The sequence below is a fragment of the Theobroma cacao genome, chromosome 1 (genome assembly GCF_000208745.1).
Source record: "Theobroma cacao cultivar B97-61/B2 chromosome 1, Criollo_cocoa_genome_V2, whole genome shotgun sequence".
NCBI lineage: Eukaryota > Viridiplantae > Streptophyta > Magnoliopsida > Malvales > Malvaceae > Theobroma > Theobroma cacao.
Genome location: NC_030850.1, coordinates 71529 through 89568, shown reverse-complemented (window position 1 = coordinate 89568; position 18040 = coordinate 71529). Strand labels below are relative to the sequence as shown.

General features: G+C 37.1%; 2 protein-coding genes and 1 long non-coding RNA gene across 6 annotated transcripts; 1 reads left to right on the top strand and 2 right to left on the bottom strand.

Annotated features, from left to right (window-relative positions):
• LOC18610608 (AT-rich interactive domain-containing protein 3) lies at positions 16–6341 on the bottom strand. 3 transcript variants are annotated; one of them, XM_018121838.1, is made up of 13 exons: positions 6165–6341; positions 4805–5640; positions 4664–4703; positions 3454–3506; positions 3133–3178; positions 2675–2767; positions 2294–2401; positions 2080–2131; positions 1914–1995; positions 1729–1795; positions 1599–1649; positions 1188–1280; positions 16–397 (listed from the first exon to the last, which is right to left on the bottom strand). In XM_018121838.1, the coding sequence occupies exons 2-13, from the start codon at positions 5626–5628 to the stop codon at positions 299–301; spliced, it is 1608 nt and encodes a 535-aa protein (XP_017977327.1). In that variant the 5' UTR covers positions 5629–5640; positions 6165–6341; the 3' UTR covers positions 16–298. The 3 variants fall into 3 exon arrangements, with proteins under 3 accessions (XP_017977327.1, XP_017977338.1, XP_017977334.1); XM_018121849.1 differs by having other exon boundaries at positions 1920–1995; XM_018121845.1 differs by lacking the exon at positions 6165–6341 and adding an exon at positions 6002–6139.
• LOC18610605 (protein PIN-LIKES 3) lies at positions 8259–17387 on the top strand. Of its 2 annotated transcripts, none has more exons than XM_007046367.2 (11): positions 8259–8423; positions 8912–9084; positions 9232–9311; positions 9418–9542; positions 13646–13767; positions 14073–14312; positions 15232–15324; positions 15404–15504; positions 15788–15840; positions 15946–16131; positions 16912–17387. In XM_007046367.2, exons 2-11 carry the CDS (start codon positions 8950–8952, stop codon positions 17034–17036), a joined length of 1260 nt encoding a protein of 419 aa, XP_007046429.1. In that variant the 5' UTR covers positions 8259–8423; positions 8912–8949; the 3' UTR covers positions 17037–17387. The 2 variants fall into 2 exon arrangements, with proteins under 2 accessions (XP_007046429.1, XP_017977355.1); XM_018121866.1 differs by lacking the exon at positions 8259–8423 and adding an exon at positions 8447–8600.
• On the bottom strand, positions 9418–10501 carry LOC18610607. Its single transcript, XR_001928195.1, has 2 exons — positions 10323–10501; positions 9418–9676 (listed from the first exon to the last, which is right to left on the bottom strand). It is a non-coding gene; the product is annotated as an uncharacterized LOC18610607 (long non-coding RNA).

The window sequence follows — 18040 nt, the reverse complement described above, 5'->3', positions numbered from 1 at the left end:
ATCACCGCCAATGAATGAGAAAATCTTGTAGTCATTCCTTAAGCAGCTCTATAAGATCAGCCATGTACAACTTTTCCAAAGAATAAAAAGGATATCTTGCATGTAGCACTCACTAGAATCATAAAAAGGCGACATACGTTAAACTACACTACTTTTTGGAAACAAAAATTCAAATTCACAGGTCCAAAACTAAAACTGGGGCTTGCTTCATTATCCTCTGGCTTAATCCTCCTAGTCACTAGTCACCCCTTACCTCACGCAGCTGGTGGAGCCGAGCAGATGTTTTTAGTCCCGCTAGTCACACTTGCTCAAAGGGAACACGAACAAACAACTGTCCATGAAGGGTTACCACAGCTGACGTTTGATGTGGATCAATCCTTGCGGGCAAGCTGACAACCTGACATCAAAAGACCAAATTGTCGACATCATGAAGAGCTAATTACTTCATAATGTCTTACCCCCCAAAAGAGAAAGAGAATACCACCACCTAAGGCTAGAATGAGAATAAATTTCTTTCCTACATTTAATGACTGACGTGAGACATTTTAGTGCTAGCTAGGGAAGTGCCATCATCACGGCCACAATAAAATTTTAAAAACAGTTCTAAAGTGGCCCTAACATTGGCCACAAGGTCGGACATCAACCACAAAAGATGATGCCTGTAATGAAGATAATGATTAAGTTATTAACTGGCAGTTTGCCTTGAGATTTTGAACCAAATTGACTGAGCATTAATAGAATTATTTCCAATAAAACCTTGATTAGTCTCAGGAAGATGTTCATATCGATAAATCATAATACATACAATTGTTCTGTTGGGAAGATTGAAGGTTCTTGATAGAAACATATGAAGGAGCCAAAATTTTTCAAGGATTAGTCTATTTTTGATAAAATATTGGACTGACGAAGCAAACTAAAGATAAGGATATGTTCAAATACATTTTTTATATGAAATAAATGATCTGAGTCAACCTGAAAATCTTCTCATTCTATATAATTATTTAGACCAATTCACCCTCATGGATGTAAAACTCACAGAAGAGACTAAAAACATGGCATACAATTACATTTATAATAATGACATCCATATAAAGATGCAATGCAAAATATATTCTAGCTAATAAAGCAATTAGAACAATATTTCCCTTCTAGAATACTTTTTTCATAGCTTCTTGTATACTACACACCTTTTTAAAGGGTGTGACACCCCAAGGATTATCGGGATGCTCAGGTTCGCCGCTTATTACTAGGCGTCCTGCAGGATCAGATTGAACACGCACCTAAAATTGCAACATAACCACATAAGAAAAGCTTCCATAGAGATGGTGCAGAAATTTAGTGTTAACTGCCAGAAAAACAATTCTAGCTAGTGTATGATTCCATGATCAAAATCCAAGAACAATTTGTCTCAAAAGCCCTGCAGATCACATTCTCATGCTTCATGAAACCAAATGCTTAGTAAAGCTGCAAACTTAGGCCAATCTTTGAATGATGATTATTCCAACAAAAGGCACTGTTTGTACACATTGGTTCTAACCATATGTAGTAAAAAATAAAAATAAAAACCACAAACAGTTTTTAGGGTTTTTTGTACTGACCTCCTCTCGAAGAAGGCCTGGCACTAGAGCATAGACCTCAAAACAATCTTTCTGTAAAACCAAAACAAGCCAAACTTTCAAAAACCAGAACTACATGTCCTTTCTGGAGAGAAGGGGCATAGAAACTTACAGTTTTCTGCACATTGATCTTAACCCAATCAGCTGGGGGTCCAATATCAACCACCGTTGTCTCCACACTAGTCAATTAAGAAGAAAGTCAATATATTGCATCCAAAGAGGCTGTACAAAATTATTTTCACCTCAAACAAATTGGTAAAGGGCATAGTCAACACCCATAATATATGTGACATGGACCTTAACTGTGCCTTGGATACTTTGGTACGTGCAGCTTTGACAGCATGGTCCAAGTAAGATGGTTTCTTACGTTTAAGCAAACCTGCATTAGTACATAAGAATCCAGCTTCATAAATCTTCATAAGCTTTAAAACATCAAGAACGAAAATTTGTTTAAAGGCCATACCAAGGCTTTTAAGCTGTTTTTCACGCTTTTGCAGAGAAATAGAATTCTTATCCTACCAAAAAATAAAATGGATAAATTGCAATATCATACTATATCATGATCAAAAGATTACACATGAAAATGAACTGGAGCTCTTCTTTTCCTCTTTTTTCCCCCTTTATGGATCAATGGGAAAAACAGAGGAAACAAATTGCATGCTTGATTTTCACCACACCTTAATTATTGGGTCACTGACTTCACCATTACTTAAATGACGTTGTGAGTGCCAACCTCGCATAGCACGAGCTGCTGCATCCCTCCGTGCTCTACCTGATCCTGCAGCCTAATCACAAGTAGCATCATAAAGAATGTTGGAAGGGACAATTAAGAAAGATAAACCTCACAAAATCTATTGCAATTAGAGATACAAAAGGTGACAACTTTTGAAGTATAACATTTCACCATACAACTTTTAAGCAGACATGGTTTGGGAAAACAGAATTACATAAAGTTGAATACTTTTAAACCCAGTTAAACTTACCACAATCTCAATCAATATCTTTTCCTTTTTTTTTTTTTTTTAAAAATCCGATAGTAGAATGATAGTCCATATTACCTGATTATCAACATTCATGGGTTCTGATTGGGAAGCAATAGGTATATTAAGCTCACCACCGCATGTCTTATGCCTTTCATAATCAAGGAGTGCCTGACAATGCATAAAAATCATAAACAAAAAAAGGCACAAGCATTGGATAATAACTGCCTCAGGTATATGAAGGAAACAAAGGCATAAAACTCAAATTTGCATAGAATATATGTATATCACAAAGTAAATTATGGAGCCACACAGCTGCTTATGACATAGCAATCATGTCAAGTTCTGTCACCAATAAGGCAGTTCACTTGATGCACCGGTATGGAAGCAAGATATTATTTAAAGGAAGTTGTGTCCAATTTTTCCAAATCTTTTTTTTTTAACCAAAGGTGCAGAGTGATGTGGAAATGCTAACAAACCAAAAATGAGATGCCAGAGTATTTGCCTAAGCATGCATGATTTATAATGTAAAATACCTTCTCATAGAAACCACGAAATGTCCATGAAACGGTAGTACAGGTCCTGCACAAATTGAAACAGAAAAGATATAAATATCATTGATTTTTTGGAGTGAAGAGGAGAGAGAGAGAGAGAGAGAGAGAGAGAGGCAGGGAACTTAACATAGAAAATAACATTTTCATTTTGTGAATGAGCAACATTTGTGTCCTTAAGAACTAGAGTTCATAAAAGATTTTAAATTTAAATGATTGAACCACATTATCGATTTCCTAAATAAGGAGATTTCCATATGCAAGCTAAAAACAAGATTGAAAGTAACTCTGCATCTTGTCCCTTACTTTGGGGGCTTGAAAGATTCTCCCACTTGCCGCCACAATTTACATGAAGTTACCTATCCATAGTAAGAAGGTGGTTATATCCACATTTGCAACTGAGAAAATAATGAGTATAAAGAGTTCAATTTACAGAATATACACATCAGAGCAACCCACATAACAAACATTGGCAAGATATATATAACTACATGGTTTAACAGAAGTTCTTTAAAAAATGTGTGTGTGTGTGTGTGTGTGTGAGAGAGAGAGAGAGAGAGAGTTTTCTGAGAGGATTGAGTTTAGATTAAGTTAGGTCAAATTGTACAACAAACCATGCTAAAATTTATATATGCTTTTCTAATCTAACTTCTCGAAAAGCAAAAATCTTATATAAGTGAGGATGTAGTATTTACCACTAATTCAGAAATCTAACATAAACCAAAATAAAGACCTTGATAAAATTACAGGAGAAAAAGTAATGTTATGAAAGGGACAGTTCTCTTCAGAAAGATTTACACCCAAACAAATTAGCGATGGCAAGATTGTTGCCTAGCACTCCACTGAATCAGCATGTTGTCAAAAAAGTAAGCTCAGTTAGCTTCCAGGAAATTTTTTTACGAAAATGCCAAACAAGAATCAAACAGAAAAGACAGTGGACAGGCAAGGAAAAAAAATAACTGGCAGAGATTTTAATTTAAGACCATGATCATGGCCAATTAGGAATGGAACAATGACCGCATTAAAATGCTAAAATAAGAGTAACTATCCAGAGGAAATATAATTAAAAGGTGAAAAGATACAGAAAGCTACCCTATGACTTTTAAAGGAACAATTTACCCTTTTTATTAGATTTTGGATGAAACATAAACTAGTTGCAACTTACAAATACTAGCTTGTTTTATTAGGGTTAAGATTGGTTTTTCCAGTAGTCAAAGAAGCCCAGTTTACTCATCCACTTGATGATATAAATTTTAGCAAATTTGTGTGATAGTGTGCACATGTGCATCTTTGAGGGGGGAGGATGAATTCGAGCCACTACTAACTATTTCATACCCAAGGTAATATAAATTTATTTTTCTGAAATTACATAAAAATAAGGTAATTGCCAGCTCCAGTCATATTGTGTTCCTTAACTTGGCTAACCTAAAACCATTTACAATTTATAAAAGTAGATTGCACAACGCATGCAAAAATTTTAAACATTTAATTGAAATCATGGCAAAACACTACATACCTTGTCATAGCCACCCAATCTAGTAACAGCTCTCCACAGCCTTATCCCCGTAAAAGGTGAATAAATGTCAGTTAACCAGAAATTTACCAACACATCATAGTTGCAAATAGAAAACAATAATTCAAGTACAAATAAACATACTTAAGGCAATTGAGTCCTTCTCCATAAAATTTAGGAGGCTTAAATTCCATGCCTCTCTCTTTGAAGAAAATTTCCAGTTGCTTCATGAAGGCTGATTGCTCCTCTTCGGTTCCTGACTCATTGCCATCAGAAAAATGAACATCATCAAAGCGAAATGAGAGCTCAGAATTGCTGTTCCCATTAACAGGGGCTGTAGGTAAGTCCACTTTATTGACCCCATTCTTCAAATCATCCCCCTTCTCCTTCACCAGTTTGATATCAGAAGATGATGGACAAGGCGTAAGTTGTTCAGGTTCATTAGGGCTTGTAGGTACAGGGTCAATATCACAATTAGTTTTACTTATAGGTAATGCAGAACAAGTTTCAGTTTTGGCATTTGCAGCTGGTTTTGGAGGAGAGCCAGAGGAGGTTTCAGTTTTAACATCAGTTGTGGGTTCAGCAATTTGAATATGATTGGAGGACGAAGGGGAGTCAATTGTAGCATCCATGGGTGCCTTCAGATCAGAGGATTCAGATTTCACATTACTTGGGATTTCAGTAGCAGGCTTCAATGAAGCTTGGTCATTGTGGATAGGAACTGAGCTAAGAGAATGCTGAGGTGGAGTAGAATGTGGTTCTATGTTGTTATCAGCATTGGTGTTCTCAGTCTGAGAGGGAATTGAATTAGCCTCCACGGGTACAGAGGAAGGGGAAGAAGATTGTTCCTGAAGCTGGGGAGTACCACGATGGTCTCCCTGGTTCATGTCAGAAGCACCTGGAACAGCTAGTTCTGCCTCGTTTTCATTTTCCTTGGTATCACTTATCATGGAGTCCATTCTATGCATGGTTGAAAACTCCTACACATCCATGATCCATATCATATTTTAGTTTTATTTATCTATGTATTGTAAAAGAAAAAAACGTTTGTTAATTATTAACAATCAAGCAGTCGTCTGTCTCAAGGAACGAATCACTTAATTGAGGAAACCATAAACCACAGTTGAGGTGACGAAATCCAAAACAAGAAAATGAATGTGAAGGAGAAAAAAGTCTGAACTTTACTATCTGTGGCTGCTTCTCTTAAAACTTAAAAGGAGAGTCAAAAGAAAATTTTCAACTTTGCCCAAAGAAAATGCAATAATAAGCAGGATTATATTGCTTAAAGAAAATGCAATTATTAAATTGGAAAAGAAAAAAGAGGAATAAAGAGAGACTTGCCTGCTTTCAAAAATGAAGGTGGAGGAGGAGAAGGAATCCTGAACCCTAATGTAAGTAAACCCTAAAATTTTCTAATTAATTCTATTCTGGGTTTCGCTGAGCTTCAAAATCGAAATATATATATACCGTACGAAAGAAAGATAAAACAAATCCTCTTGATTACCTTCTTGCTTTCTTTAATTTTGATTTACTCCAGCTGCTTGTCTACCAGACTGATACTCGACAGACACTAGCTAGAAATTTCTTTGATCACGCATTCCTTGAGCGTTCTTTCTTTCTTTACTTCTGCCTTTGGACTTTGGAGTTTCGATGCCACCGCACCAGAACACCACCCCACGTGCACGATACCAGTTCTCATACTTGTGCGAAACGACGTCACCGCTTCTTTTCTCGGACCTTTAACCAGTTCTTGGCCCAACAATGGCCCAGGATAAAAATTTAGCCCACAACATAAACAAGGGGAGGGGAGGGAAGTTAAACTTTCTTCTATGAACAAAGGGGCTGTAGTCATTGTGGTGGGAGAGGATAATTGTTCTTGAAAGTATGTTGAAAATAGAAACAAGGTTGTTGATTCCAAACCGCTGCAGTTTTGCTTCGCTTGCTTTCTTTATTTCTTGTTTCCATCCTCTGTTGTAGGCTCCAAGAAGTTTGATTAGACTGGTTCCCAAAGGTGTCTAATGTGTTTGATTAGGTTCACATTATCCAGCAGTTCGTCTACTTTGTCAGAATTGATAAGTCATGTTGGAGTGTTAAGGGTTATAGGACTGTCTTTTGCTTTCTGCATTAAGTAGAGTTTCAGATGGATGCTGGAGTGAGTCATAGCTTGCGTCATTGGATTGGAGTCCGGAGAAAATATTTGGTTTGATTTTGGGCATTAAAGAGAACGGATAAATGATAAAATGATGCAAATCAACTAGAGGTATTGTCTGCAGCCAGAGGGCGAATCAAGTATTGGTTTTGAAGGAGGGAGGTGCTGTTTAAAGAAACTATTATAGGTTTTTAAGAATGTGTTGCATCCATTCCAGGGTTCCTATGTGTTCATGTGCTAGAGAAACTTTTTCTGAAACACATCCTGTGTCCTATACAGGAGATGTAATGTGACAAAAGAAACTAGCATTCTCCAAACTATTCCAGAATCAAAAGATTTGCGACTTTCATGAATATTTTTTTATAGGTACAATCACAGAGCTGTTTGGGGTTGGTCAGGGTGAATGTTCAGTCATTATGCTGTGGCTTCATTCTCCCATACACTCTGGTCGACCTTTAAAATTCTGGCTTAGTAATTCTTTTTCTGCTTTATTATTATTTTACGGACTCATCGATCACAGGGGATGTAATTGATCAAAGCATGAATATGGTATTTGGTTACGTGTATATGTAGTAGAGTTATTGAGAGGGGCTAATTAGTGGTCGTAGCCTCTCCAAAGAAGGAATTTTTACTTTTAAAATTCCCCATGTATCAAAACTGAAAGGAGTATCGAACTCTCTCTCTCTTGGGGAGGGGGGTCATTGTAGTTTTTCCATTTGATGATTCATTAGAGATTATATGTGAAAATTAATATCTTTTGATGGGAATTTACGCACTTGCAGGCTTCCCAGAGGGCCAAATATCATATCTATAGGCATCCGTGGTTTAATTGCACAGTGGTCATGAAAATGCGATGGTGTTTTGATGTTGGATCATGCGACACATAGTTAAAATGTGAATGCGAACTTTCCTCTTTTTTTTTTTGGAATTAAAAAAAAAAAGAGGAGGAAAGGTTACAATGGAGTTTCCTTGAGTACTGTTTAACAAGAGAAGGAAGTAGCTGTAGAAGAGTCTAGTGGAACATGCAACAACCAATATCTGATATCTGAAAGTAAAATGTTTGACATGTGAGAGTGAGAAATAGATGCCATCTCTATGCAGATTGCAATGCGAAAGAGTGCATTTTGAACCTTTAGATCTCATTCTTGATGTTGTACTGTGGAGCGGGAAGAAGGTGGTGAACAACTGTGGACCAGTGTAAAGCAAAGTTAAAACAGAAGGAAGGTAACAGGAAGGAGGGCTTGAATCTCTTAAAGCTGAAAGGATCGATGAAGATAAATGGAATGGTTTGTTAAGATTCTGGGGTGGTGGGTCCACAGTCACGGACATGTATGATGGAGCGCCAGGGCCACGCACCAGCTGCTTAAGAAGAGTTTTGAGCCACTGGGCCACACCTGGTGACTCCTTTCTTTATCCCTCTTTGTTCATTGTTTATGGTTTCTTGTTCTGAAGTCTAAAGCAAATCATCCAAAAATGTTTTATCAACCCATACAGGCACATAAGTCATGTACCTGTTTAAGCTTAAGCAAATATAAATGACTTCAAAAGGTCGGTATCAATAGACAATCCAGAGGCCAGAGCAACCACGCAAAAACAGCGCCTGTCCAGCAATAGGTTATAGCTCCGTCTTTATTTCTTCACTCCCAAGCATTTTATCCCCGCCGCATTCACATTCAAACTTGTTAGCTTTCTCGTCATTCCAAAGTCTCATCATTTTTTTTAAAAAATTTCATACCACATTCTTAGCCTCTTTTATTCTCCCCTAAAATGTTGGGAGAGTGAAGAAGAAAGGTGCGGTGTGCGAACTTTCTTCTTCTTCTTGCATTCCACTTTCCCATTGGTCTATAACCACGCCTACCTCAATCCTTAGGAGGCATTTCACGCATTTTGTTTCTATATAGACATATTTAGTGCATCAATTAGCTGTAACCACTTACATTGCGGTTACATTCCAATGATGTTGATCATGACAAGAAGGGTTTAAAAGTTTAATGATAGTATTCTTCCTTGCATTACTTACGGTTTAGGTGTGCAAATTTACAAGTAGCATAACAGTGCGCTGAAAGATGTCCTTATATTGAAAACTTCTCTCCTTTGAGCAGGAGTGGATTGTATTTGAAACGTTAGAAGAATCGATACGATGAGGTTTCTAGATTTGTTTGTTGTTGCTTCTATGCCAGTTTTGAAAGTGCTCCTGCTGACGGCACTTGGTTCATTTCTCGCCTTGGATCGTATAGATGTTATGGGGGAGGATGCGAGGAAGCAGTTGAATAATGTAAGTCGTAGATTCTCAGATTTCGGTTGTGTATCATATATAATATTTCTCATTGAACAGGGTCTGCCATGCGTTATGAAAACTTGGAAATAATTTGTCAATCTCAGGAACTTCATAAATAAGAACCATGCTTTTGTCTGTGATCAGGTTGTTTTTTACGTGTTTAATCCCGCAGTGGTCAGTAGCAACCTGGCCAAAACAATTACCTTTGAGAGCATTGTTTTATTGTGAGTTCGGTTCTGGGTACTCAATCACATTTACTTATTGTGATAATTGTTGTTTAATTTATGGTGTGAGCTAATTTTTCTTCTTTCAATTCAACGTTATACATAGGTGGTTCATGCCATTCAATATCCTGAACACATTTATTATTGGCTCAGCAATGGGATGGGTACTAGTAAAAATTACAAAAGCTCCTCAACATCTAAGAGGCCTCATATTGAGTTGCTGTGCAGCAGGTATATATATATCTCTTTAGTCGTACATGCAGTTTCATTGGAAGTCAGAAACAGCATAGCCTATTTGGTTTCAGATATGTTCAAGCTGATTGCATCTGCGGTAATAATTTATCAGGGTCCTCCAAGGAAAGGTCCTGCAAAATTCACATTATCATGCATTTAAGTCAGAGAAACAAGGAAAGTTGCGTAGTTCAGAAGGCGTAATTAATCTAAACTTTTTTGACACGTTGTTCTCATTGCTAAACTGGTCCTTTACAAATGCTACAGAAAGTGTTTGTTCATGCACCTCATGGTTTATTCTTAGTACAAGAAATTGACTTTCTGCTTGACAAATATATAATGCCCCAAGACCTTTTTTTTTAAATTTAATAATATCATTAGTATACCTGTAGGCAACAACCCACCAGGCCTGGGACGAATTTAGGCCTAAGAGTTTCGTCGATGTGAAACTCATTTGCATAAAATTTTTCCCATAAAAATACAATGGTGATCAGCTCTGTTATACAGAAACGCAGAGCACTAGTCTGCTATACATTTCCAAGATCCCCCTACCTGTTCAGCATACTAACAAGAAGTAACCCACAAAATTTACAGACCTAGGTCCCCAGCCAAACAAATCAACCAAGCAAGCATATCAAACCAACTCATCGATACAAAAATGACCCTTTCTCAATCAGTACAGGTCGAAAACAAAAGGAACTAGAAAGGAAAGGAAAGCTTGGCCTTCATTCATTTAGACATTATCATACCATAATTCCCCAGCCCAAAAACAGAACTCACCAGACCTCTTGGGTTCAAAAGCAGCCTCTGGTTCCCAGCCCCGTTTTCAGCGTCAAACCCAGGCTTTTCTGGCTCCATCATGTAGGAATAAAGGCCTGGAGACCCCAACTCCAATGAATAATATCAGCCCCTGAGACAGCATCAGTCGAAGATTGTGATCAAATCCACTTGCCTTTGAACCCCTTCTTTCACAAGACGGTATGCAACTTGATTTTTTTTTCGTATTTTAAAAAATAATTTTTAAAGATAAGATATTTTTAAAAATAATTTTTTTATAATTTTAATTATTTTTAATCAAGTTTGATAAAATTACCTTTAATAAAATTACTCGCTATGATGTTACACACTATATACAAAAATCTGTGACAAGTCATGGTTAACGTGTGACACGTCATGTACAAAAACCTGTGACAAGTTATGGTTAGCGTGTTACACGTCATGTACAAAAACCTGTGACACGACATGTTTCTCCTGACTGTTGTTTCTTATATTTTCAAAGCTCGAATTTTTCTCTTTATTTTTACTTGATCTTTTCAAATTTTCCCTCCTATCAATGCTTCTTTTCGGAGACTCTAACTGCACGTTTGGTACAGAGAATAGTTAAGCTATTCCTTGTCATTTCCATGGTTTTGCTCTACTTCCGTTTGGTACAACAATGCCACAAGGAATAGGTGTTATCTAGTAATAGTTATTCCTTAAAATGGGATAAAACTCAAGCATAACTACACCTGAGCTTCCTCATGGGTTTTACTATTCCATGATTGAGGGAATAGCTCTAAAATGTAATAAAACTAAAATACCCTTTATAACTTAAAAATATAACAACCCTAGACCTATAAATATTCTTTTTTTTTCTCATTTTTCTTTCTCCTTTCTCTCTCTTCTCACGTTCTTTCCTCTCTCATTCTCTCTCTAACTAGCACTCAACCCCGAAGATGATGTTGGTGGTGGCGACGACGACGACGACGACGACGATTTCACTACTGAATATGGTTGAAAAGTGTCGATTTAATCCTTTTCGATAATATTCAACCAAGATCCAGCTAGATCTGGCACTTAACGGTCAGATCTGGTTGCGAAAAGCACCGAATCTCGTGCTTCCTGACCGAATCTTACGGTTGGATCTGACACTCCACGACCAAATCCAATCTCGGGGAAGCATCGATCTGGAGCCGTAGTGGCCAGATCCGGGCACTCGGTGTGCCAGATCAGCATTTTATTACACTAGTTGCCTTTTCGACAACTGATCCATAAAAAAGAAAAAAAACAAAAAAAAATATTTGTAAAATTTAAAATATTAATATTTTTAAACTATTAATGTTTTATTTATTAAATTATTAATATATTAAAATTTTAATGAGTATAAACAAAAAATAAAAAATTATTAATATTTTAATAATAATAATAATATTAATTAATGAANATTTATAATAAATTATAATTATTAATATTTTTAATTAATTATAAATTATTTAATATTTAAAAATATAAAAATTATTAAAAATATATAATTATATATATAATAAAGGGTATTTTTATCTTTTTTATTTTTTATTTATTTTTTATTTCAAAGTTATTGTCATCAACTAAACATTGTAATAAATTATAATAATTATTTATGTCTTTATCTTTCACCATATCAAAATATATAATATTTATTTTATTTTATTCTATTTTATTTTATTTTTACCTAATAATTATTTTATTTTATTTTAATTTATTCTACCAACCTGCCATGTGATTACGTCAACCCCTTTTTCCTACAACTTTTGCTTTCCCCTGTTTGCTACTTTGCTTTGTCTTTTGGTTCTTCCCTAACTCCGTCTAAACCGCTGATTTTGATTTACATTTTTCAACGGTTGGAGATGGACTCCTTTCCCCTCCCATGTTCGTCACCCATCCCTCAGCGCCGATCGCCACCAGTTCTGCTGTACTTTTTATCGCCGTTCTTCCATTGTTGTCAGCGTTTTCCTGCCCAGACCACAAGTTTCCATCCCGATAATTTTTGCTTTTATTTTTATAACTTTGCCATTCACCATGATCTGAGGATAGTCAGGAATCATTCTCTTGCTATTTACTTCAGCTTTTATGAGAGCATAGTCCAACGTGTTCTTCAACTCAGTTGCCTTGTCAACTTGAAGGAATTTTCCCCATGAATTACCCAGTGCCTCGAACATTTTTTGGTGCAAGAGGTGAGCTGGTAGTTCTTCAACTTGGACCCACACCAAATACTTCCTTCCATCTTCATTCAGATCATAGGGTTGAATTTTTTCAAACCACTTTTCTAATATCGCTGCCTATTTCACCAGAGTACCATCCATATCCTTCGTCTCGTTAAAAGTCACAATCACGTTTAACCCCCTGCTGATCTCACCATTGCCATGATCCCTTCAGTCATTAAGCTGTTCTGTAACTGCTGACAGCTTATTAATGGTTTTAAACTCCCTATCGCGCTACGCTTTAATCCCATCCACCTCTTTGTTCCAATCATTCATCACCTGTTTGGGAACAAGAGCATTTGCAGGTTCCTGTTTCCATTTGAAGCAAGTACGTCTTTGTAAGACTTTTGAGTGCTTGCTCCCCCTGTTTGTAATTCTAGTGATTCACCCTGCTCCTTTCTCCTATCCCCAATCACTGGTGAGATGGCTTCTTTAATCAACAAGTGCCTTCCCTTCAACTTTGCATTTTGTCCATATCGGATTGGTCTTTGCAGTTCTTCCACCGTCCTATAACGGACGAAAGCATACTTCATCAATCGTCTTCTTGGCTGATTAGGTATGAATAAATCAACAACAACCGGTCAAAGATAGTTTTTAGCTCTCTCCACTGGGTGTTCACACTGATATTGTTGACATCAGCAGAGAACGCCCTTCTCCTCCATCGTTGGAAATAGAAAATCCCTGTCTCCCTTCTCTTTTCCTCCTGCCCTGCCCCCCATTCACTAATCCTAGCACTCGGACCTATCCTCTGGTGATCTCTCCAGTCTCCTGCCCTCTCTTACTCTTCCTAGTGTTTTTCCTCTCTATTTTCTCTCTTTTCGACACTCAATTTTTTTTCCAATGCCGCAGGACTTGATGGGTTTTCTACACAAAATATGTCAATATGATCATTGATTGTTTTCCTGAGTATCCCTTATCATACAAGCAAGGGTTTATTAGGTTGAAGAGCTCATGTGGCATTAAAAATTTTTAAGGGAAAAAGACTTCGGAATTAATTGTCATACACATTTATATGCTGCCACAAACTTGCATAGTTGCATCTTGTATTATTCATACTTCCTTCAAACAAATCCAAGTAGTTATCTTTTGGGTTAACCTAAACAGGAAATATGGGACACTTGCCCTTAATTGTCGTTCCAGCGATCTGTACAGAGAAAGGCAGTCCCTTCGGCACTCCTGACATTTGCCATAAGTACGGAATGGCTTATGCTTCACTTTCTATGGCGGTATGATAATCACTTATCTTTATCTGCTTTCTTTCATTTTTCCTAATCAAATAAGGAATAAAAACCACAAACACATACAAGAGAACACCAATAACCATTTTTTTTATAGCCATTGTCTCAAGTAGCTATAATCTGTTGGAACCAACTGGTGACTTGACAATGCATGCATCAGATATTGTTACACTGCCTATCTCTCACATTCTCCTCCTACCACCAGACTGTAGGTAGAGATACAAAAATGCATGACAGAAACAATTTAAGTTCCTTCACTGCCTTTGATCAACAGTTCTTTTCTGATATTTCAGATAGGAGCCATTTACTTGTGGTCTTATGTATACAACATAGTGCGAGTTTCCTCAAGTAAGGTCAACAAAGACGTTAATGGAGATGGCTCAACTAGAATTTTGAAGTCTACGGAAGGCATGCCAGCATTACTTGAAGAGGATTACTCAGAATTTCTTCTTCCTTCAAATGATTGCTCCATCTCTCTCAAGTATACGCATGAATTGACATTTCCATGCACCAAACCAAACGGAACTGTCAAGGTTGTTCCTATCTTATTATTTTCTAGCATTATTATTATTATTATGCATCCATTTCTATCTTTAAGACATGGTGTAATTTTTATTTTTTTGTCCTTCTTTTTCTTTTTTGTGTCATCATTCTCCATATAGTCACTGATATCAAATCAATATTATTTGCAGAACCAATAAGGTTCTCATACGACCAAACAACCATGTTGGAAAACTTCTTTCCCTGATATGTACATGTGTGGATGAGGAGTGCATTCATAAACATGTATGTACTAGAAAAATAGAGACCGGACACAATATCAACAGATATACACCATATATAGCTGGCCTTAAGTTCTTTTTCTTTTCTCATTCCATATTTCCCAATGTCTTTAATATGAATTGATATTATGCATGGCTTAATTACTTTGATAGTATCATCTGTGAATAGTTGATTCGTGTGTGATTCTTGTGATTTGAAACATCAAATCCGTCAATCTCTTTTCCAAGGAACATATTTCCAAGGAAGAGATAGTTATAACTTCCATTTGGTGCTTTCTTACTGTTCCATAAGAAACAAAATGTGAAAGCTAGCTGGTACCTTTTACTTCATCAACTAAGTCATATTTTTCTAATGGAAATGCATCAAGGAGAAGGAACAACTGCGGACACCAGAATATCAGTAGTTTAGAAGTTCTTTGATGGTACCAAAGTTCTTTACATTGAAATGTATAATTTGCACCACACATATTCACATAATACCTGTTACAGAGTTTACATTCATGTGTGTGATAAACACTACTGAAAGATTGAAATGTAATTGAAATCTGAGGGACAGACTACAGTCTGTTCACTTGGTATCTGGAAGATCTCACATGTTGTTATCTGCCATTGCGGAGTTGCTTTTTATCCATTAGATTGTAATTTGATTGCTATAGGTATTTTATGGCAGGTATCAGATTTTGACAAGACTTGGCAGTATTTAAGGATGATTTCACAAAAACTCAATCTGAAGGCTTTATTTGCACCTTCAACTACTGGGGCGGTATCCTCTTGGCCCGCTTTATCCTATTATAGAATCACTTGTTTTTGACAGTAACTGACATTGTTGTTTTCTTGCATAGTTTATTGGATTCACTATAGGTGTAGTTCCCCAAATTCGAAATCTCATAATTGGTGGTAATGCTCCCCTCCATGTGGTTCAAGACTCTGCTTCTCTGTTGGGGTATGCATCAGAACTCCACCTCTCTGATTGTGTATATGATATATATCAAAGTCTTTTCAGGATTGCAAAGAAAAAACTATGCAGTTTCATGTTCATTTTAATGATTAATCAATCACTGCAGAAATGTTTTCTTTTCCTGCCACATCAACTATGGAGATAATATATAGCATTGAGCTGATTCTTTTTCTTTACTCATATTTTCAAATTACGTTTCTTTTAAAGCATGCTTCGCACGTTCCTTTTTCTCTGGCTGCCATTGTTTTTTCTAACGGTTGATTCGCAGGGATGCAGCCATCCCAATCATAACCCTGATAGTGGGAGGAAACCTTCTTAGAGGTAATATGGAGTTCGTTTTTTTTATATAGTGTTTGCTATCACTATTTGGAAATGTCGTAGTTTGTGGTCATTTTAACTTTTTACTGGATGTTGGGTGATATTCAGGTTTGAAAGGACCAGGTATTTGCCTGTCACTTGTAGTTGGAGTAATTGCTGTTCGGTATGTTTTCCTCCCCTTGTTGGGCATTGTCATCATTAAGACTGCAGTCCGGTTTGGTCTGGTGCACTCAGATCCACTATATCAGTTCATTCTTCTGCTACAATACGCACTCCCACCAGCAATGAACATAGGTATAGTGAAGTGATTTTAAGTTGATTTTGATGAAGCAGCAAACGTAGATTCCTGAAGTTTGGCTTCAATTTCAGTTTATCTTCAATTTTTTTTTTGAAAATCAATAGGTAGCTTCCAGTAATAAAAGGGGAATGAAAAGCATTCCCATAGCATCAACATCGCCAAGTTGGCTGTATAGTGGTTGAGATGCCCTTAGACTAAAACAAGCATATCTCCCCAATACACTGTTAAGGCACTAAACAACAGAGCCCATCAGAACAAAAGAGGCTGCCGGGTGTGCACTTATACAATCTGCAAAAAACACGATCCCAGTGACCAGAAAACAAAAATTAATCACATGACTATATAAGAAAAGGAATCCAAGAGATTCCGCCATCAACCATAAGAACAAGGCACAGTAAACAGAAAGGAACCACCAGCTACTCAAGACCGAGACAATCACCAGGAAAACACAACCAGTCTATCTTTAATTTTGCATGTCTTCTGAACCAAGTGTCACATGATGGGCTGAGTTGAACTTGTTTGGTATCACATCACTAGCAGTCATGCACGTGCTAATAAGGCTGGCTCTCATGCTAAAGTGCTTTACCTATGTTGCACTTGTCACCAGAAGTAAAATTCTGCTTTTATGTAGACCAGTCGGTGCATGTTGGCTGTTGCATATTCTTCTCAGTTCTCACTACATGGCTGATGGAAAGAAGGGGTTTGGTTGGAGTTGATTTCTTTATTATTACAGATATAAAGATGAAGGTTTTCTTTCCCTATTTTTGGTGGTGCAGGCACAATCACCCAATTGTTTAAAGCCGGAGAGAGCGAATGCTCTGTCATAATGCTGTGGACATATGGGTTGGCGTCAATTTCACTTACACTGTGGTCAACTGTGTTCATGTGGTTAGTGGGTTGATTTGTGTATCCATAGGTGTTGCCCCTTGCTTGCTTCTTCACAGAGGCTAAACTATCTAGCATCCAAAAGCCCGAGACAAAGTCCCTCAATTTGGAGTTGATGTAGAACCTGTAACACGTTGTCCTGTCCTTACCTAACAATAGCATAAATTCTGTTTTAATGTAGTGTATGATTATGACATGTGGCTATCCTCTTCCTCTACTTGACTGCAGAGCGCATAGCATTGCTTCCATTTTTCAACTTTACAACACTTCCTGTGTATTCTATTGCTGTAAGGTGCATTGTTTTTGAGTTTCATACCGCTAATGCCAAGCTTCAAGCTAGAGTAAACAACTGCATTTAATTTTGGCATGACACAAAGTTATTGATTACTATAACTTTCCTACCAGCTCTTTTGCTTTCTTTCGCGTTGACAAGGACAGAAATTGTTCATAAAATTTCAAGAAGAGTTGGTTGAGACATCAACTTTCTTGGCAACCAAAGTTCATCGAGCTGCTAAATTTGGGGAAAGCCATAAAGCATACTATGTTAGTTTTAATGTTTGTGAGATGAAAGCCACTTGCAGCTGCTTGATGTTTGAATTATCGGGCCTTCTTTGTAGATTGACAGTTTTCAGGCTGACAAATGTTCTTACTCTACGATCTCACTATGCTTTGAAACGATGGACAAGGAATGGCAAAAGTGTTTTTATATTGGAGGACCATGCTGGTGATTTGTTCCGTAATTCACGAGTCTCAAGTTTTTAATACAATCATCTTCGTCATGAGGCCCGGTTTCGAGTGCAACAGATCTTTTTGGTGTTTTCTTCTCAAGTTTGCCATTATTATTCCATTACTTTGTCCCAGCTCCCAACGCTTGCCATTTTGGAAGAGTAGATGTAAGTTGTAACATCTGTTTTTCTCCGCCATCCTACGCTAAGCTGTCTGCCTGTCACAATGTAATTAGCCGTAAAAAGAACAAAGGGCCGTAAGGAAGTGAGGTAAGGGTGAGACAATTAGACAAGT